General features: G+C 42.7%; 1 protein-coding gene across 1 annotated transcript; it reads left to right on the top strand.

Annotated features, from left to right (window-relative positions):
- The first annotated feature begins 16 nt into the window (after window positions 1–16).
- Window positions 17–11,987, top strand: LOC137453603 (ovalbumin-related protein X-like). Its single transcript, XM_068162973.1, has 9 exons — window positions 17–1,284; window positions 2,929–3,108; window positions 4,324–4,508; window positions 5,097–5,162; window positions 5,786–5,914; window positions 6,696–6,813; window positions 7,292–7,434; window positions 7,744–7,899; window positions 10,553–11,987. The coding sequence occupies exons 3-9, from the start codon at window positions 4,341–4,343 to the stop codon at window positions 10,952–10,954; spliced, it is 1,182 nt and encodes a 393-aa protein (XP_068019074.1). The 5' UTR covers window positions 17–1,284; window positions 2,929–3,108; window positions 4,324–4,340; the 3' UTR covers window positions 10,955–11,987.
- Window positions 11,988–22,087: the final 10,100 nt, after the last annotated feature.

Genomic DNA, 22,087 nt, shown 5'->3' with positions numbered 1-22,087 from the left:
CGCCGCTGCAGGAACCGCGGCGGCCGGGCATGGGCCTGGGGCCGGCTCGGCCAGCGCGGCCGCGGCGCCTTCCCGCGGCTGATCGCAGCTCAGATGCGGTGAAGAGAACGACTTTCACACTGAGGGAAGCTCCTGCCGCCTGGGGGGCGTCTGTAAGACCCGGCCGCCCCCTCCTGGCTGCGCCTCAAGGCCCTGCAGAACGCAGCCCAGAGCTGTGAACTTAGGAAAAGAACAGAATCGTAGAATAGTTAAGTTTAGAAATTACCTCTGAGATCATCAAGTCCGACTGTCAACGCACCACCACCGTGGTCATTAAACCATGTCCCAAAGTGCCACGTCTATGTGTTTTTGAATGGCGACTTCAGCAGTTCACTGGGCAGCCCATTCCAGCCTAGCCTAAGTGAAGACATGAGGAATGAAGCAATGTAAACCGTCCCTGGTGCAACTTGAGGCCGTTTTCTCTCGAGACCAACACCCACCTCACGCCAAGGTCCTTGCTGGAGTTGCAGAGAGTGATAAGGTGTCTCCTCAGCTTACTCAGCTTCCTCAGCTGCTCCTCATAAGACTGGTACTCTAGACCCTTCATCAGCTTTGTTGTCCTTCTATGGACTTGCTCCATCATCTCAATGGTCTTCTCATAGAGGGAGGCCCAACACAAAGCTGGTATTTGAGCTGTATACCAGTGCTGAATACAGGGGGACAATCACTTCCCTCCTACTCCTGCCCACACCATTCCTGATACAGACCAGGATGCTTTTGGCTTTCTTGGCCACCTGGGCACACTGCTGGCTCATGTTCCAGCTGGTTGTCAACTAGCATCCCTAGGTTCTTACCTGCTGGGCAGCTTTCCAGCCACTCTACCCAAGCCTGTAGTATTTCATGGGGTTGTTGTGACTCATGTGCAGGATCTGTCACTTGGCCTTGTTGAAGCTCATGCAACGGACCTTGACCCATCAGTCCAGCCTGTCCAGATACCTCTGCAGAGCCTTCCTAGCTTTGAGCAGGTCAACACTCCTACCCAGTTCAGTGTAATCTGCAAACACATTAAACCAGAGCATACAAAAGCATGTGGGTGCTTAGGAAAGGTCTTCATGGATCCCCCAAAGGCATGCTTGAGCAGCTGCTAACCAGTAGTTGGAATTCTCATGTGAATATGTGAAAATGGGAGAATAAGAGAAGACATACTACAGCTCACAAGACCTGTGCCTTTGAGCAGTAATGGTTTGATAGGATAAAATAAAAGCTTTGTCAACTCAGTTAACAGAATAAGGAACACTGAAAAAGGTACTATCTTTAGAATTTTTCATTCTCATCACTGCTATAACATCCTCAGGCGAAAAGTTTGTTCTGAGTTGGGCAAGTGAAAGGCACTCCAGTTGTCAGGCTTTACATGTGCATACCCACGTTTCAGCAAAACAAAAAATGCCATTAAAGAGTGTAGCTCCCTTTCCCTGTGACTTAATATGTACAAACTTGGGATTTCCATTATCCACCCCATGGTCTTCAGAGGTGCTAGATTTGTTTCTTGACTGCTCATCAACTTCATTGTTCAATAAAGAGTAATAGCTTTTTTACAACGGAATTATATTTGATATTGTGCATTATGCTTGTCTAACAGACCATGAATGTTCCTGCAGATCTTCATTCACCTGCCATAGTAAAAAGGTAGATAGGGAAGATCTATGAGAATGGCCTGTGCATGTACCATGGGCCTTGTTGCCATGACCTGCAGAGAAAAAAAAATAAAAGCTGACCCTTAATCATTCTTTGAATCCTACTGGCTGGTTAAAATCCATTTCTGAATATCTGAATACTCTTGGGTCTGACTTAAAGCCCCACAAATATGCCATTCCTGACTATTCATCAAATCTCTTCCTCTGCCATGCCCACCCTCAGATCTCTAATTCATCTCAACACTGCTGCTCTGACTGCTTTTGTCAAAACGAAGTTTTAACAAAATGTGCTTTATCCTTAGAGCCCTTCTCCCCTCCTCCACATATATGCTCTAGACCCTAAAGTTTAACAACAGGTAAAAAACTTTGCTCTTACCTAGGTACACAAATAAATGTGGCCATGCTTGTAACAAGTAGAGAATATTACAGATTGCACCAGTCCTTGGACGCCAGGAACATACTTCTGCATTTTTGCAGGCCAAAACAATGGCCTTGAAAGATAAAGTTTTGGGTTTGTTCTTATATGGATAAAATTCCATTTCAAACCCCCGTGAATAAAAAGACAATCCTGCACTTGGCTCTGCTTGGAATTGCACTATCTTGGCCACATCAGAGCAATTTCCCTCTGTTCCACTGCACAGATGCTGTAGTGAGCTGTTGCAACAGTGTGTTACTGCAGACCTTCAGCAGTTAGTGCAGTATCTAGTTTTCCCTTCATGCTTGTTTAGAGTACTGTGCTGCACTGCTTTCTGTACTTAAAAGTGTTTCAGAGGTGAAAAGAGAAACAAATAGGTTTTCAGGGGCTGATGCACTTTTTTTTGCAGTCTTACACTCCCTAATATGACACTCCTTCTTCAGCTATATCCATGGATGCTCACTAATGTGGGAACTGTTTGCTCATTCCCCAGTCACTCCACTATGACAAGGCCTCATTTTCCTGTAATATTTTGGGATCTTTAGCTTCACTTGACTGTGAGAATCACTTGATCTGATGTTACATCTAGGTTTATTAAAAATGCATTATCTGTCACTATTTGTAACACTGGTTTTCCTCCCTTTTTGCATTTATTTTCCATGTTACTCTAGTTACCTTATATGACTTGGCATAATTCAAAAGAACTGCTTGAACTTCAATTGCTTTGGTAGAGCCTTGTAAGTTAGTGCAAATAATTCCATTTTTAACTTAGATTTTAATTCAATGAATAACAGTTGACTTGCTGCATGTAGAGTACCAGTCTAACACTGGTCTATTCAGTGTTTCAGAGTGTAATGAATCAAAAGGTCATGATGAAAGGCAGTGACTCAAAAGACGACTCCTTGAAGGCTAACAGTGGGAGTGTTGCCAGTGGTGCAGTATATATCACCAAGAGCTCAGAGAATCTTTTAAGTTCAGCTGGCAAGCTGGATTATTACCTGCCTCTTTGAAGTTTATGAGGTAAGTATTTCTCTAAGTAAAATATAATTTCTAATTTGTATTCTTTAAGATGGGGGAAAAAATGCTATTACTTTAAGACAGAGATGTAAAAAGACAGCATATATGTTTAATCTTGCTTCATCAATATATCACACTCTGTCAAATATTTTTAGCTGTGCAAAATATGTTTGTTCACCATAGTTTTGAGTAGAGATGCCTGTTTTTTATTGAAAATTTGGTGTCATATTAAAATAATTCTTTTATAGTTATAATAATAATTTTGGAAATAAAGGCATTTCTCTCAGTCTCACTCTCTGGAGAACACAGGTGAGGCACAGTATGATGATTTACAGAATGTGATTCCACAATCATTAGTGTCAGATGCCCCCCAGATCACATAATTAACCACATCTGCTGCTACTCCTCCAACTTAAACTGTTTTAGAGATGCAGGACCAGTGTGCAGCTTTCCCTCTCTCATGTTCAAAGAGAGAATGGCTTCAGGTTTCAGTTAATATCCTTAATATGTCACAATCATTTTTGTGTATAAGACTTGCACCTGACTGAATGAATGCAGCTCTGTGCTGTTTCAAGCTGTACTGCCAAAACCTTTGTTTATGATATTTATGTTTGTGCTTATTCTCAACAAAAAAGCATCAGCCCAAATTAAATGTCTCAAATGGAGCTACAGGCAAGAACTCCCCTAAATCTATAGTTCAGCATTCAAGCAGCTGGCTGGGTTTAAAGAGCAACTTACTCCTGTTATTCCATAAACTACAGGAAAGAAACCTAATTTGTGGCTGATTGTACTAAGTAACGGTAAGAAGTACACTGAGAGTATAGTGAGTTGATTACATTTGATTTAAAGAAGCAGAGCAGCCAAAGAAGAAATTAAATACAAAGTTTGCATTGCCTCATTCACAGTCCTCTGAATGACAATAGGGAAATTCATCCATTGTGTTATATTTATCATATTGAAGCATGATGAAACTATCTATTTCGTAAAAGACAAGTGCAGGATACTAACTTGTTGATGAGCTATCATCTTACTGAAAGAAAACAAACATGCATTCAGAGATAAATGGGACATGATTACAATATTTCTCATGATCACAGAATTTATGGGGTTTGTGTCATTCATTGGTTCATATCACAAAAATGCCAATGAACTAAGCTGGGCTTCTTTAAACAAGTGCTACATATCACTGCTACACAGTCTTGTTTCTGTTTTTTTCAGCCAACACTAATTTGACAATGGGGTCCATCAGTGCAGCAAATGCAGAATTTTCTTTTGATGTATTCAAAGGGCTGAAAGTCCATCATGCCAGTGACAACTTCTTCTATTCCCCTCTGAGCATCATTGCAGCCTTGGCCATAGTTTATCTGGGAGCAAGAGGCAACACTGAGTATCAGATGGAGAAGGTAAGTTACATAAATGGACAAACTCCTTTTGATCCCATTCAGAACAACCCCTTTACACCTTTGGGACTTTCTCCAGCTGAGGGTAGAAAGTCACATAGTCACATTTGGCACTTGTCTCAAACCTGCATTCCAAACCAGGTTTGTATTTAGATCAGAGTTTCACTTACAGCTGCTTTACCTCATAAAGTGGAAGAATGGCCTTTGATTTCCATTAAGAAAGAGAGCAGTCTTGAAGGATAATTAAGAGAGGTCCCTTGCTTCAGCTTATATTATCTCATAGACTCAGTCGATTCCTTCCTTGTAATATGCAAAACATTGAGAAAAGAGGAATCACAGTTAAAAATAGAGTAAAGTAGTAGCTGGTTTATAGGTGGAATACCATTAACTAGAAAAGAGGAGATCTAAGCTAAGCATCATAGTCAGAATTTTTCAATGTGGCACATGCAGTAAAAAAAATTATTTAAAACTAACATGAAAATCCTCTGTTGCTCAGACCTGCTTGGTCCAAGCTTAGTTTCAAGACAAACATCAGTGACTCTCAGCGAACTTTGAGCATTTAATTTCATCTGTTGCTACTTCCAATTGCAGGTTCTCCACTTCAGCAAAATTGCAGGACTGGGAGAAACTTTTCTGACCAAGGGTCAGAAATCTAAGGTATATTTATTTAACTTTTGTATTTTTCTCCTGAGAACAGACTTTTCTGACAGTGCTTCAAGCAGGTTTGGCACCATCCCAAATCTTTACCAATGCCCTAAATTTAAAAGATCTTCATTACATGGTGCATTTTTCTTATATGCTCTTAGTCTGTGTCTCTTGGGACACTGTTTTTGGAGCATTGGACAGTTGATCAATCTTTTCACTATATTATGAGACATTTTCTGAGTCCCTTGTCATCTAATACTCTTCCATCTTCAGCTTCAGCAGAAGGCTGCCCTTAAAATGCAAGTATGACAACTTGCCAATTGCAATCAGGGGCACATGTGTGGGATTTTTGTTGTTGTTGTTGTTGCCTTACTCCTAAGGTATATAATTTCAGGTTTGTCACTGAGATTTTCTCATCAGCTAAAATGAGCATCATTATATGCTATGAATTAATTGTACATCATTAGTTGCTGATATTGAACATCCCTCCACAGATCTTTTAGACTGTAGTACATTCACTTGCACATGTCCAAATGCTGTGCATTTTCCCCTGTTATTTGCACCTTACAAATAATTCTGTTCCTAGTAAAATAAGCTTACAGGTATACCTTTTTATGTTCTTATCAACAACTCAGTGTGGCAGGTCTGTGAATATCCACATACTGTTTAAAGAACTTCTCTCTGATATTGCTGAACCGAAAGCCAACTATTCACTCCACATCGCCAAGAGACTCTATACTGAAAAGACATATTCAATCCTACCGGTGAGTTGTGCATTAGAGTGATTTCTTGTTAAACCCTATATAAACCTGTAATCCAGGAAGACTGGCCAGATCTGTTTATCCAAGAGGTTTACACCATTGTGGACTTCCACAGCTCTTCCCTTTGCCACAACCTTGACAATAGCCTGAATGGAAAGCAATGTCAGGGAAAAAGATAGCTTTATTAGACAATTAATGGAGTAATAAAGAAAAGTATTTGGTAATTAAATTCCCCCCTCCCTGCTGCTTCATCCCCTCCAAAGTATTTTCATTTCAAGAAGTTTTTTGTTTCTTTCTCCAGGGTGTAACTTGACCACACCAGATTTTATTCATTTCAATAACTTACCTCAAACACAACTTTTGAAAGTGTCCAAATCTTTCACATTTTCAGAACAAAAATACAAATATTCCAAATCAAAGAAACTTATCTTTAAAAATAGGCAAGCATAACTTTAAAGAAAAAGGAGGGGACATAATGGTAACAAAACACTCTGAAATGAGCTTGAAACAGTGGGTTTGGATCAGACTTTCTTCACTAAAATATTTAAACATTTGTAATATATGCTCTTAACTGGTGAAGCAATAATAATGTCAGATCTGAAAATGTCATGGATCAAATGATTTTTTTTTCTGGGCAGTTTTAGCAGGTTACTCCAGGAAGTAAGCAATGACAGCTGCCCAACTGTGTTCTTGTTATTAAAAACCTTGTAGCCATATTTTATTTCACCTTCACCCTCTTTTGAAAATACTACTAATTTGGTGGCTAGAATTGTTGTCTTCACAGATCTATTTAAAATGCATGAAGAAACTGTACAGAGCAGGTCTGGAAACGGTCAACTTCAAAACAGCATCAAATCAAGCCAGGCAACTCATTAATTCCTGGGTGAGAAATCAGACAAATGGTAAGGTCAAAGAACATTTTGAGATATACTTCCTTCTCACAAATGTATTTGAGCAAGTTCTGGAAAGTGTAAGTGGGCTTCCAAGGAGAAGAGTAATGCATGCACTAGGCTGATGGTGCAAAAGGAATGATTCAAGAGCTTGTGTACTTTTATTGTGCTAAGGTGGGAGGAAAAAGGAGTAAATTGTAGGAAAGAACGATGAGAAACAGAGAATCTATATTACTTCTTCCTTTGCCTGCTCTTTTGTCTATATATTAGTCTTTTCCCTGGAATGCATACCTCTCTTGAACTTACTTGTTCTCTTGCAGAAATGTCTGGCCAAGTGCCAGTCATTTTGTCTTAAATCATCCTCATGAACCTGAATTCCACACTCAGACCATTGCAGAAAAAGAAGTCAAGCCAAGCAGCAGCATATCAATTGCCCTCTCCAATACTACAGTGAGACTTAACATTCTCTGCCCTGCTTCTTCCTTAAAAGGACAGATTCGAGACTTCCTTGAACCTGGCTCTGTTGATTCCAGTACTGCACTAGTCCTTGTGAATGCCATCTACTTCAAAGGGATATGGAAGACAGCATTTAAAGAAGAAGACACTCGGGAATTTCCTTTCAGAGTGAGAAAGGTAGGGGGGCACAGATGCAGCTTCTAACCAGGATGTTGGCTTGCACAGCCACCAGTCTGGGTGTAACATGTACAACATGCTGCAGTCTTTGGATGGGTGTTTTAGCTGGGCCCCTCGCTTTTAGGTTTGCAAGAGTTGTGTCTGACCAGAGCACACCAGCAGGCAAGAGGGGAAAACAGAGACACACTCTTCTTCAAAGGCAACATGCTTGAAGATTGAGTCCTGTTCCTTTTGAAGGGCTTGTGCGTTTGCCTGCTTAGAGAAAGAATTTCTGCCCAGTTACTTTATCTTGTGCTTCCATTTGTGCAGCAAGAAAGCAAACCTGTGCAAATGATGTGTCAAAACAGTACGTTCAGACTGTCAGTGGTTGCTGAGGAGAAAATTAAGATCTTGGAGCTTCCATATGCAGGTGGAGACTTGAGCATGTTGATCCTGTTGCCTGATGACATCTCTGGCCTGGAGCAGGTATGACCTTGTCAGGGGAAGTAGAAGAGTTACCTCTTCAGTGAGTCTTAGCTACCATCATACCTTTTGCTGTGCATTTACATCCCAGGTACCCACATAATGAAGTTCAATGAGGCAAAGTGCAAGTTCTTGCACTTGGGTCAGGGCAGTCCTCAATACTAATAGAGGCTGGGGGAAGATGAGATTGAGAGCAGCCCTGTAGAAGAGGACTTGGGGATACTGGTGGATGAGAAGCTAGGCATGAGCCAACAACACACACTTGCAGCACAGAAGGCAAACTGTATCCTGGGCTGCATTAAAAGAAGTGTGTCCAGGAGGCTGAGGGAGGTGATTCTGCTCTGCTCTTGTGAGACCTCGTCTGAACTACTGTGTCCAGCTCTAGGGCCCCCAACACAAGAAGGACATGGACCTTCTGGAATGGGTCCAAAGGAAGGCCTCAAATATGATCAGAGGGCTAGAACACCTCTCCTACAAAGACAGGCTGACAGAGTTAGAGCTGCTCAGCCTGGAGAAGAGAAGGGTCTGGGGAGACCTTACAGCAGCATTTCAATATCTGAAGGGGACCTGCAGGAAGGGTGGGTAGGGACTGTTTAGAAGGGCTTGTAGTAATAGCATGAGGGGCAATGGTTTTAAACTAGAGCAGTGTAGATTTAGGTTAAGACATAAGGAGGAAATTTTTTACAAAGAAGGTGGTGAAATACTGTACCAGGTTGCCTTGAGACCTGATGGAGGCCCCATCCCTGGAGACATTCAAAGTCAGACTTGATGGGGCCCTGAGCAACCCAATCTAGTTGGATGTCCCAGCTGACTGCAGGGAGTTTGAACAAGATGACCTTCCAAGGTCCTTTCCAACTTATGATCATGGCTGTGCTACACAGCTGTGGAGCACAAAAGCCTCCAGCTGTTACCAGGTACTTAGGCATAGATTGGTCCCTTAGGAGAGCCCTTGATTTTGTCTAATAAAGCTGAAGGAGCCTGGTGTTTCTGCAACCTGCAGAATAGAATGTAAGTATGGGCAAATTTATTTTTCTTTCACCAAGAGGTAGTTTCACCATCCACCATATAAACTGATGAGGAAATATTGCTAAAACTGATGAGAATTCTTTGCAGGAATCCCTAATGATATGTTTTTTAAACAAAATCCTCATTAAACATCATAAATGGGCTGCTTTCAAAATTGTTCTGATTATGTCATCATGGAATGAAAACCAAAGTTAGGTAAAGTATGTTCTTGGTAAAATATTCTTCATTTTAACATGGGATTGTTTAGCCTGGAGAAGAGGAGGCTCAGGGGTGACCTCATTGCTCTCTACAACTACCTGAAAGGTGGTTGTAGCCAGGAAGGGGTTGGTCTTTTCTCCCAGGCAACCAGCACCAGAACAAGGGGACACAGTCTCAAGCTGTGCCAGGGGAGGTTTAGACTCGAGGTGAAGAGAAAGTTCTTCACCAAGCGAGTCATTCGTCATTGGAACGGGCTGCCCAGGGAGGTGGTGGAGTCACCATCCCTGGAGGTGTTCAAGAGGGGACTGGATGTGGCACTTGGTCTAATCATGAGGTCTGTGGTGACAGGTTGGACTCGATGATCCTCGAGGTCTCTTCCAACCTTTGTGATACTGTGATACTGTGATGGTGAAACCAATCAAGATGTACTAACTGGTCAATAACACTTCATCATTTAAGACATCAGAAAGTCTTAAATGAAGAGATGGAAACAAAATGCATGAAAGATATTTGGAAATTATGCATCAAACAAGGATAGCAGGAGAGACTTGTGTGTAATGGGATGAACATCAACAGCAGAAAGAATCCATGAACATAGAAAGACAGAAAATGAGAGAATGAAAGAAAACATCATAACTGTTTAACTGCTCTAACTTGAGTAATTTCTTTTTTCAGATGCATTAAAACTACTAAAAAAAAATGTTTGCTTTGTTGTTTTGTTAGAAAAAAAAGAGTGGGGCCAGTCTGCAATGAGTAAAGAATCCATGATGTACTGACTGTGTAAAATTAAATGAAACTTTTGTCTTAATCTTGGAGGAAAATGAAGCTAAACAACTGAGTTAACAGCATGCTAACACCAAAGAGGAAATGTGGACAGATGCAAGAGAGAAACAAAATCCATAATGTTAACTGGCTTAGTAGCAAAAAAAAAGATAGCTCCAGTGTCAATCATTTACAACGTTATCAAGGTGTTATAAAATTACCTGTTTGTACTCAAGAAAGGGAAAAAGTGATGCAGCCTGCACTATATAACCCATTTTTCTTCAACAGTTTGTTGGAATTACATTATGAAGTAGGTTTGTTAAAGATGTAGAAGAGTTTGCATTTCTTAGGTAGTGTCAACTGTAAACAAATATTCATGGATTATTCTTGGGATCTCTTTCACTAGCTGACTAATTTTCTAGGCTGTAAAACTGTTGGATTGTGCCCCATGAGACAGAAGGGGATGTGTCAGGTGGGGGATGAACTGAATAAGACAGTGACACAGGCAGTACTGCAGAGGCAAGTACTAAATTACAAGAAGTATGTTGATAGGATGCACTTCAGGAAACATTCTGTTTGGGTTCTTTGTCTTTTTTAATTGTAGCCTTGTTTAAAATGCAAGGTAGAAAGAAGTATTTGCAGGAATTTCATTCTCTGCCTCTCTTTCCAGATTGAGAACAAAATCAGCTTTGAAAAACTTATGGAGTGGACCAGTCCTAATGTGATGGAAAAGAGGAGAGTGAAAGTGTACCTCCCACGCATGAAGTTTGAAAGAAAATATAACCTCACATCTGTCTTAACGGCCTTGGGTATGACTGACCTGTTCAGCCCTTTGGCCAATCTGTCTGGCATCTCTTCAGCAGAGAGCCTGAAGGTATCTGAGGCCATCCATGAGGCATGCATGGAAGTCAATGAAGAGGGCACCAGTATGGCTAGCTCTGCGGCTGTGGTGGGAGACATCAAACACTCCCCTGAGATTGAGGAATTTAGGGCTGACCACCCCTTCCTTTTCTGGATCAGACACAACCCAACCAACAGCATCCTTTTCTTTGGTAGATACTCTTCTCCCTAAGGAGAAAAAAAGAGCTGCAAAAAATGCTTGCTTCGCCTCAGAAACAGACCTCTTTTACTGTAATATTTTAACATAATTTCATCTCTTCAATATCTGCAGGTGAGGAAACAAGAGACAGCATGTTTACTTCTTTCCTTTCTCATACCAGTTTCAAGATTGCTTGAACTGGTCAAAACTAAGCCAACAAAGAATAGAGGCACCCACCAGTCAGGATGGGGCCAAGTGATTTTCACTTGAGGAGCAAGGTGCAAGCATGATGCAAATTCCTTGAGAACCCATTACAAAGAAGACCATGGGCTGTGCTCATCTCATTCCCCAGCAGCATCCTGATGACAAAGCCATGGTATTCCTAAAACATGGCCTTTGAGATCTCCAGTTTGAAGGAGGTGGTTGTGGATAGGATTCTACCATGCAGGTTGTTGACTGGTGCCTATGTAAATTTTACTAATTTTTTACTGAGCTGATGGGAAATGGTGCACATGTTCACTTGTCCTCTTACCATGAGTTCCTCACCTAATTCTGAATTTCTTGCAGAGATTCTCCACAGTCATGGGTAGTTTCTTGCTTCAGAAAGTGCAAGGAGATCTGGTTTTGCGTAGGTGCAGTTATGCCTGAAAGCCTGAAAGATGGATGTCCAGATGATCCAGAACTCAGTGAGAACTGCCAGTCAAAAGAGCTTCCTGAATTCTTGGAAAATACTTTAAATTTGAGCAGTTTGATTTTTTTTGTAAAAAGTTGTGTAAGTGATATTAAAGAATCTGATTTCTCTGTATGAGTTTTGTGAGAAAAACACAGGTTTCACAATAATGTCTCTGTTGAGCTTGCTTAGCAGGTTAATTTCAGTTAGTCCCTGGAAGGCCCTCAGGTGAAGTTCAGAACTTGAGCACATTATTATTCCATGAAATGTAGCTGGGCTTCTTTGTTCCTCTGATAGGTCAGGGCAAATCACTCACAAATAGTTCACACACAAATGAGTGAGAATCCTGATATACTCTTCTTTTTTCCCCTATAGTGAGCAAATATATCCATATTTCCTGCCTTCATTCTAATCATAAATTATTGATTTTGATGCATATAATTGATTATTTTTTTCCTAAACATAATAAAATAAAACCATAAATGTTTCTTATGATAATTACATTAATTTTCTGGACCAAACCCCCTTGGTAACTGTCTTAAGTAAAATGAGATTCAGCACAATAAGCTATTTTTAGAATGAATAAAGCGTGTAGGTACTTAATTTCCTAGACATTTATGAAATGCATACATTCAGACATCTAGAGTTTGATTCCACTCTTTATTATAGATTACCAAGGAATAGCCCAATGCCTTTAGTCTTTTATGTATAAATAGAATTCAATGTATATTAAAGATGCCCTGACAGTTAGTCTGGTAAATATTTCAAGGAATAACTGTTCAGAGAACCATAGAATCCTTTCAGTTGTAAAAGACCTTTAAGAGTCTCAAGTCCAACCATTGTCTAACTCTACCAAACCATGTCACTCAGCACCACATATATGCATTTTTTAAACATTTTCAGGGATGGGGATTCAACCAACTCCCTGGGGAGCCACTTACAGTGTTTGAGAACCCTTCCAGGGGAGAATTTTCTTCTCATATCCAATCTAAACCTCCTAATGCTACTGGAGGACATTTTTTTTATGCTCTCATCTCTTACTCAGAAGATTCCTCACTACAGTCTCTTTTCAGGTAGTTGTAGAGAACAGTAAGTTTTCCCCTCATCCTCCTTTTCTCTATGTTGAACAATACAAGTTCCCTCAGCTGCTCCTCTGAAGATCTGTTCTCCAGACCCCTCACTAGTTTCATTGCCCTTTTCTGGACATGCTCCAGCAACTTGATGTCTTCCTTGTAGAGAGGAGCACTCACAGCATTCTCACAGCTAAACTGAGGAGGTGTGGTCTGGATGATCAGTTAGTGAGGTGGATTGTGAACTGAATGAAGGAAAGAAGTCAGCAAGTTGTGGTCTATGGGACAGAGTCTATTTGGAGACCTGTATCCAGTGGAGTCCCTCAGGAGTTGCTTCTGGGAGCATAGAAGGTGCACATAAACAAGGAAAAACTTTATGAGGGTGACAATACACTGGAATGGCTGGAATGGAGTCTCCTTCTCTGAAGACATTTAAAAGCCACCTGGATGCATTCCTACTCTAGATGATCCTGCTCTAGCAGGGAGGTTGCAGCTGTTACAGACTGTTAAATTTAAAAGCCTGTACACTTAAACAATAAGAATACTTGAAAAAGGGTTACATTTGGAAACTAGCCTTCCTATGATTACTAAACTGGAAAGTGCTTGAAGTACAAAAGATATGCCTCGCTGACCAACATTGTTTCCTAAACAAAAAAATAGGTTAAAATGAAAGAGAGGGAAAGAAAGCAAAGGAATCATAAGGCTCACCAGCAAGCACAAAGCTTCCCCTCTCTCAAATCTTCCCCTCTCTCAAATCTTCCCCTCTCTCAAGTCTTCCCCTCTCTCAAATCTTCCCTTCTCAATCACAGCACACCAGCAGGATGGCCAAGGGATCAGGCCAAGCCAACACGGATTTAGGAAGGGCACGTCCTGCCTCACTGACCAGATCTCCTTCTCTGACCAGGTGACCCACTTGGAAGGCTGTGGATGTAGTCTACCTGGAGTTCAGCAAGGCCTTTGACACCATTCAGCACAGCAAACTCCTGGCCAAGTTGTTGGCTCATGGCTTGGACAGCAGCACTCTGTGCTGGGTTAGGAACTGGTTGGAGGGCCGAGCCCAGAGAGTGGTGGTGAATGGTGCCACATCCAGCTGGCGGCCAGTCACCAGTGGTGTCCCCCAGGGATCAGTGCTGGGCCCCATCCTGTTCAGTATCTTTATTGATGATCTGGACAAGGGGATTGAGTCCATCATCAGTGGATTTACAGATGACACCAAGTTAGGAGGAGGTGTTAGAGGGTAGGAGAGCTCTGCAGAGGGAACTTGACAGGCTGGACAGATGGGCAGAGTCCAAGGGCATGAGATTTAACACATCTAAGTGCTGGGTTCTACACGTTGACCACAACAATCTCATGCAGTGCTACAGGCTGGGGTCAGAGTGGCTGGAGAGCAGCCAGGCAGAAAGGGACCTGGGGGTACTGCTTGAGAGTAGGCTGAACATGAGCCTGCAGTGTGCCCAGGTGGCCAAGAAGGCCAATGGCATCCTGGCCTGTATCAGGAATAGTGTGGCCAGCAGGAGCAGGGAGGTCATTCTGCCCCTGTACTCAGCACTGGTTAGGCCACACCTTGAGTACTGTGTCCAGTTCTTGGCCCCTCAATTTAAGAAGGACATTGAGAGACTTGAACGTGTCCAGAGAAGGGCAACAAGGCTGGGGAGAGGGCTTGAGCACAGCCCTGTGAGGAGAGGCTGAGGGAGCTGGGGTTGTTTAGCCTGGAGAAGAGGAGGCTCAGGGGAGACCTTATTGCTCTCTACAGCTACCTGAAAGGAGGTTGTAGCCAGGTGGGGTTTGATCTCTCAAGCTGCACCAGGGGAAGTTTAGGCTCAAGGTGAGGAGAAAGTTCTTCCCAGAAAGAGTTATTTGCCATTGGAATGTGCTGCCCTGGGAGGTGGTGGAGTCACCGTCCCTGGAGGTGTTCAAAAAAGATTGGATGTGGCACTTGAAGCCATGGTTTAGTTAGTCATGAGGTGTTAGGTTTAGGTAATAGGTTGGACTTGATGATCTCTGAGTTTTTTTTTTTAACCTTATTGATTCTATGATTCTATGAAATGGGAAAACAGAAGGCAGCAAAAGTGCAAATTCAGCAATGGGTGAACCTGCTCTGGTGGGGGGGTTGGATTAAGTAATCTCCAAAGTTCCCTTCAAATCACTACCATTCTGTAATCCCTTGAATACTGGACCACATACAACAAAGCACCAATGGAGAGGATCTGTCTCTGGACCCTACAAACCAACTATGAAGCACAATATTTAAAGAGCAGCGGATAAGTATTCTTCATGAAGGAGGTGACGGACTTTGCTTGCACTATGATGAATGCTTTCTGTGGCCTCTGAGCTGTCCAAAACCCTCTGAGAGATTGGGAGAAGCAGCCCTTCCTGTGCCCCACAGAGATGGGGGTCTGTGTTCTCAGACACTAAACAAGAATGCACTGAAAAGGTTGCTTGGTCAGTAACATAGTGGGTACAAGGCAAAGCCTGAAACCTTCTGTACCTCGTGGTGCAACTAGCACACCTCCAGAGAGCACAGGAGAAGACCAAGTGCCTCCCAGTATGAGGCCGTGTTGTTCCTGGTACAACATGGAAATAATACTCCTTCCTCTATGGGACTTGCCATATGCTTCCATCCAAGTGCCTCATCTACTCCACAGCACTTTCTTTGTACATTAATTTCAATCACCCCACTGTCTTTATCTCCCTTGAGATCTTCCCCTGCATATAACACAAAATCACAGAACAACTGAGATTGGAAGAGACCTCTACCATCTGTCTATTTTAATCTCTCCCCTACAAGTAGAGTCAGCTATAGGATGTTGCTTGAGACCATGTTCTTCTGGATTCTGACTGTTTCCAAGGATGGAGACTCCATACCTCTTTGGACAACCTGGCTTTACCTCCCTCCCCATAAACATACGTAGTTTCCTGTGTTTAAATGGAATTTATGCCGAAGTTGTATCCCTCTTGTTTGTTCAAAGTCTGGTGCCCATCTTATTTTCAAGTTCACATCAATTTATGCACTTGGAAAATAATCCCCTTGCACTTTCTCCTCTCCAGGGTAACAAGTCCCATTTCTCTGAGCCTCTTCTCTCATGACAGATGCTTCAATCACTTCTTTGTGGCTCTTCTCTTTTCCAGTGCATCCATATCTCTTTTGTGCTGGGAATCCCAGAGCTGGGCACAGTGCTCCAGCTATGGTCCTGCTAGTGCTGAGCAGAGAGGAAGGCTCTCCTTGCTTTACCTGCTGGCAATATTTTTTGTAGTGCAGCACATGATAGTGTTAGGTTTCTTTGTCACAAGGACACATTGTTGACTCACGGTCAACTTGGTGTCCATCAGGACCCCCTGTTCTTTTCTGCAGAGCTGAACATATTGTCATGGGGTTTTGTGCAGTGACATTTATCCTTCTCTCATTTTCTGCAGCAGTCTTTTACTGCAGGGGAGGCAAGAAGCGTGCCAGGAATATTATTAAGACTCTCATCAGGCTATTAGTCAGAGGAGAGGAAGGCTTCATGGAAGCATGTCTGTGGTGAAACCAAGAGATTTGTTATCCTATTTTGTGCTAATTAAAAATGATATTTTTTCCTGGGACCATGTGCCAAGATAATTGGCATGCTGAACAGCCTTCCAGGGAGTGGTGGAAAGTAAAGTGGCAGGCATGGTGACACAAGCAGAGCTGATAGTCACATGCTGCCATGAACAGTCTTGTCTGTGGTGAGGACCCCGCTAACTAAACTCCTGTATGGCACAGCCACTAAACGAGTGCTGGTGACCACCTGTCCTGCACCATGTGTATGCTGGGTGTAAAGGCCTGGTTATCGTGCTGCCTCTTTAGGACCCAATAAGTTAACATCATCCACAGCCTCATTCTGGCTGTTGGCTGATCCCAGAGTCTTGAGAGATGAATGAGGCTTGACTTCATATGTGCTGTGGTGACTGATAAAGGGACTCCTGTGTGTGCTGATCCAGAACCTGTATATCAGAACCCTGGATGCTGTGTGTAGTGCTAGGAAAATGCAGTAAGTATGAGAGGCCTGTGATTAAAGCTGTAATAGGATCCTTCTGCAAATGTCTTCACTGGAGAAATCCACTTTGGCAACACTGAGATACACACATCTCTGTCACAGTCTGAACAATCAAGGCAGCAACTGCCTGCCACAATGTCTATCCTTCAGAATAGCATAGTGCTGCTCCAGTGAGGTGCCAGGTGGGTTATGAGTTCCTGTCTGAAAGAGCTTGACCAGACACCTCATTTTCTTTGTACTGGGGAAAGAATATACTCTTTTAGGGCAAACAAGAGAGAAGTCATCAGTGAAAGCTATAGCACAAAGTTCTGCAATGGCAACTAACTAAACAATGACTGGCATTTACTCTGAGCAATACAAACATAAAGAAATCAATATGCTCCTTCCTACTAGCAAAAAAAGCAGCAACATGGATGAGAACAAAATTTTGAGTTCTGCATAGGTGGTTATGGTTGGATGGAAGGCTTTGGTCTGTGAACTGACCTACACTTCATATCCTTTTGGAAAGGCTAAAATGTCCAGGATTCTGTTGGTTTAGGGACAGATCCACAATGAAATGCCTGACAGAGCAAAGAACGGCAGTCTTAGCTGACCTCTTTCTTGCGGCAAGTACTGTTGAAACAAGGACGTGTGGCAAAACACATCCTTTTGTGTTTGTGCTGCATTACACTGCTGTGCTAGACAGGACAATCTGTTATCATTTATCCCAAGAAACATTTTAAGTAAAGGAAAGTTTGCTTAATCTCACTAGACTCCATGGCAGAACTAAAGCTGCTGAGCAGGCTATGCGGTGCTTCTTATATACTCAGAATTCTGTACGTGTTGCTGATCACGATCAGGATTTCTGTTTTCTTAGGAAATGATTGTGTTGCTTCTGCAACTTGCTTTACATTAATCATTTATTTGAACAACAAACCCCAGAAAGTCTAACAAAAACAGTAACATGGTTTGTGTATTACCATGCTCCTGGAGGAATGTAGTGTCCCATATCTACTACAAACCCATAATTTCCTTTCATTAATGAAAATATTCAACTCAAGTATGTTGTAAAATGTGTCATTGCTAACAACATTAATGCTGCAATTGGCTGTTATCAGTCAACTGCATTGACTCACTGGACATCTTTGTAGCTACCAAATTATAAACTATGGTCATCTAAATGTGACTCAGGTCGATGGTGCACAAGTGCCAAGGTGGCACACATATACTGAGCTGAAGCATACTGCTAGACAATTTGTTTGTCAAGGAAAAAGATTCAAAGTGAGTCACTTGTCACTGAGAAGTGACAAGATAAAACATACTGGCTAATCCTCTGACTTCTGAGCCTCAAAGTATACAACAACGAACCTTGAGCATGAGTAACAAGAGAACAAGAACAAGAGGACACAGTCTCAAGCTGTGCCAGGGGAAGTTAAGGCTCGAGGTGAGGAGAAAGTTCTTCACCGGGAGAGTCGTTCATCATTGGAATGTGCTGCCCAGGGAGGTGGTGGAGTCACCGTCCCTGGAGGCGTTCAAGAGGGGATTGGACGTGGCACTTGGTGCCATGGTCTAGTCATGAGGTCTGTGGTGACAGGTTGGACTTGATGATCTTTGAGGTCTCTTCCAACCTTGGTGATACTGTGATACTGTGATAAAATGGGAAAGGCAGAAGGGACAGTAGCCCCAGGAAGAGAAGGGAGCACTCCCAGCTGTGTGATTAAAGGTATTCATCATGTACCACTTTGACCTGTATTTCCACCATGGTGATAACCATTTTCAGCTGGATTAGACTCACTACAATGGTGACCAATTTACCCCTATGAGAAAATAGCTCATTCCCTTTACAGTAGATTTTCAGTGATGGGCAATCAACATGTGGCAAGGGCTAAAGATTGTTCCTTAAAAGCACCTTTGTTGCATAGCAAGGCATGTAGCAGACCGGACTGGTCTACACATCATGCCATGAAAAGTACCTGTGGTGCATGAGTGCACCAGTCCAGACTGAGCTCTTCACAGTTACTATTGCACTAGCATCTTCAGCTAAATGGGAATAATAAGGACTGCAGTAGGGAGAAAGGTGTGGAGCTGTTTAGTCAGGAGAAAAACAGACTGAGAGGAGACCTTATTGCTCTCTGCAACTACCTGATGGGAGACTGCAACAAGGTGGGGCTTGGTTTCTTCTCCCAACTAGTGATAGTATGAGAGGAAACAGCCTCAAGTTGCACCAGTGGAGATTTAGGTTGGATATTAGGAAAAAATTCTTTACTGTAAGAATGGTCAGGCTTAGGAATGTGCTGCCCATGGAAGTTGTGGTGTCAGCATCCCTGGAGGTGTTCAAAAATACATGTAGATGTGGTGCTTCAGGACATGGTTTAGTGGCCATGGTGGTGGTAGATTGGTGGTTGGACTTGATGAACTTAGAGGTCTTTTTCAATTTAATGATTCTATGATTCAAAGGCTTTCCACTTTCATAGATGACTGAAAGGTTATTGTCTCCTTCTCTCCAGAAACCCAACCTTGGCGATACTGTGATACTGTGAAACATAATTTATTCTAGACAGTTTCAGAGGCATATTGTGTATTGACTTTGGATTTCTGTTTTAAAACTCACATGGCATTTAGAGAGGTCAAATGAGTTTCTTCTACTGTCTGTTCATTCTTTTTTGCTATTTTTTTAAAAGGAATTATGTGATTGCTTTCTACTTGCTATTGTATATTATGACTGCCCTGCAGACCATGAATGTTTCTTGAGCTTGTTTGTTCACCTGATGTACCATGAAGTTACATGAAGATCTGGAAGAATGGTCTCTGTACGTGCAAAAGGCATATTTTGAGTCTAGCATCTGTTGCTGTAACTTGTGGAAAAGGAAAACTTACTTTAACCTTCAAATTTTTAGCACTGAGTTCAAATCCTTTTCTAGAAGAGTCTGACTGGGATCTAAATATCCTGATGCCTGAATTTAAAAATCATCTGAAACCTTGTCTTCATTCTCTGAGCATGTCCTCTTCCTGTAACACACCTTTATTCAGCTCTGTAATTCTTCTCTTTATAGATGCTTGTCATTTTGCTTTTGAAGTTTGTATCCCCACAACACACACTGAAGGTTTTGCTGATGTGCTGCACAGAATGTGACTACGTCTGAGTTCCCTGAGCTAGATTGCTGTGTTAAAAACTGTCTCAGGCCTTATACAATGCAGACTGTAAGTGGCACTGGGCGATTATATGTGTTTTTACAGAATAATCCATTTGATATAATTAAATTTGGCAATAAATGTTTGAAGGATGTCATCTTTCTCAGATTCCATTATTCACCAAGGCCTATGTGTTCTGGGAGGAAAGGCTAGTGATATTGATAGTACAAGAAAGAATGGGAGACAGCTGCAAAAACCACAGAATAATTTAGAATAATTTAGAATAAACCAAACCAGGTTGGAAGAGACCTTCAAGATGCTTGCGTCCAACCCTTCAACCAATCCCACCCACCTAAACAACTAACCCATGGCACCAAGCACCCCATCAAGTCTCCTCCTGAAAACCTCCAATGACAGAGACTCCACCACCTCCTTGGGCAGCCCATTCCAATGGGCAATCACTCTTTCTGTATAGAACTTCTTCCTAACATCCAACCTGAACCTCCCCTGGTGCAGCCTGAGACTGTGTCCTCTTGTTCTGGTACTGGCTGCCTGGGAGAAGAGACCAGCATCTGCCTCCCTTCAGGTAGTTGTAGAGAGTGATAAGGTCACCCCTGAGTCTCCTCTTCTCCAGGCTAAGCAATCCCAGCTTCCCAGCTCCCTCAGTCTTTTCTCATAGGGCTTGTGTTCCAAACCCCTCACCAACTTTGTTGCTCTTCTCTGGACTCATTCCAGCAAGTCAACATCCCTCCTAAACTGAGGGGCCCAGAACTGGACACAGTACTCGAGGTGCAGCCTAACCAGTGCAGTGTACAGGGGCAGAATGACCTCCCTGCTCCTGCTGGCCACACTGTTCCTGATGCAGGCCAGGATGCCATTGGCCCTCTTGGCTGCCTGGGCACACTGCAGGGTCATGTTCAGCCTACCATTGACCAGTACCCCCAGGTCCCTCTCTGCCTGGCTGCTCTCCAGCCACTCTGACCCCAGCCTGTAGCTCTGCATGGGGTTGTTGTGGTCAATGTGCAGAACCCGGCACTTGGATGTGTTCAATCTCCTGCCCTTGGACTCTGCCCATCTGTCCAGCCTGTCGAGGTCTCTCTGCAGAGCCTCTCTACCCTCCAGCAGATCAACTCCTGTCCCCAGCTTGGTGTCGTCAGCAAATTTACTGATGATGGACTCAATGCCCTCATCCAGATCATCAATAAAGATGTTAAAGAGCACAGGGCCCAGCACTGATCCCTGGGGCACACCACTAGTGACTGGTTGCCAGCTGGATAGAATAGAATAGAATAGAATAGAATAGAATAGAATAGAATAGAATAGAATAGAATAGAATAGAATAGAATAGAATAGAAGTAGAGTAGAATAGACCAGGTTGGAAGAGACCTTCAAGATCATCACGTCCAACCTATCATCCAACACCACCTAATCAACTGAACCATGCAACCAAGCATACTGTAGGAAGCTGTCTTGCATATGCTGATCTTATCCAATTTTTTTGAGTTCACAGAATGGTGATTCTGAGAGGGCTCTGGCCTGTCAGAATGAACTCAAAATTCCTTGGAGACATTTTGCAAGATTGAATTTCTTACTGTTTGAGGGTGCTGTTTTCATGATCTAAGTCACACTATTTGCTGCCGTAACCAAATCATACTTACTATTCAAGTTCCAGTTCAAGGAACAAAGTTCTTCAAAACTTGAAATCAAGTTACAAGATTTTTCTTTTTTTTTTTTTTTCACTTCAGCCATTGGAATATGCTTTCAATTTCAGCAAAACCCTCCACATACTATGACAAATGTGGAGGTGCTGGAACGTGTCCAGAGAAGGGCCACAAGGATGATCAGAGGGCTGGAGCACCTCTCCTAAGAGGACAGACTGAAGGAGTTGGGGCTGTTCAGTCTGCAGAAGAGAAGGCTCCGAGGTGACCTCATTGTGGCCTTCCAGTATCTGAAGGGGGCCTACAGGAAGGCTGGGGAAGGACTTCTCAGGATCTCAGGTAGTGATAGGACTAGGGGGAATGGAATGAAGCTGGAGGTGGGGAGATTCAGGCTGGGTGTGAGGAGGAGGTTCTTCACCATGAGAGTGGTGAAACCCTGGAATGTGTTGTCCAGGGAGGTGGTTGAGGCCCCATCCCTGGAGGTGTTTAAGCCCAGGCTGGATGAGGCTCTGTCCAGCCTGATCTAGTGTGGGGTGTCCCTGCCCATGGCAGGGGGGTTGGAACTAGATGATCCTTGTGGTCCCTTCCAACCCTGACTGATACTATGATACTATGAAATTAATCTTCCTTTGTGGAGATTG

The sequence above is a fragment of the Melanerpes formicivorus genome, unplaced genomic scaffold, assembly GCF_026170545.1.
Source record: "Melanerpes formicivorus ecotype bairdi unplaced genomic scaffold, bMelFor1.0.p_v2 SCAF_69, whole genome shotgun sequence".
NCBI classification, from domain to species: Eukaryota; Metazoa; Chordata; class Aves; order Piciformes; family Picidae; genus Melanerpes; species Melanerpes formicivorus.
The sequence above is the reverse complement of the archived record's forward strand: the minus strand, read 5'-3'. Positions and strand labels throughout refer to the sequence as shown.

Coding starts and splice junctions, on each gene's coding strand:
- LOC137453603 (XM_068162973.1), top strand. CDS start 4,341: ATGGGGTCCATCAGTGCAGCAAATGCAGAATTTTCTTTTGATGTATTC. Junction 6,814..7,291: donor GGTGAGAAATCAGACAAATG/GTAAGGTCAAAG, acceptor CTTCCTTAAAAG/GACAGATTCGAGACTTCCTT. Junction 7,435..7,743: donor TTCCTTTCAGAGTGAGAAAG/GTAGGGGGGCAC, acceptor CCATTTGTGCAG/CAAGAAAGCAAACCTGTGCA.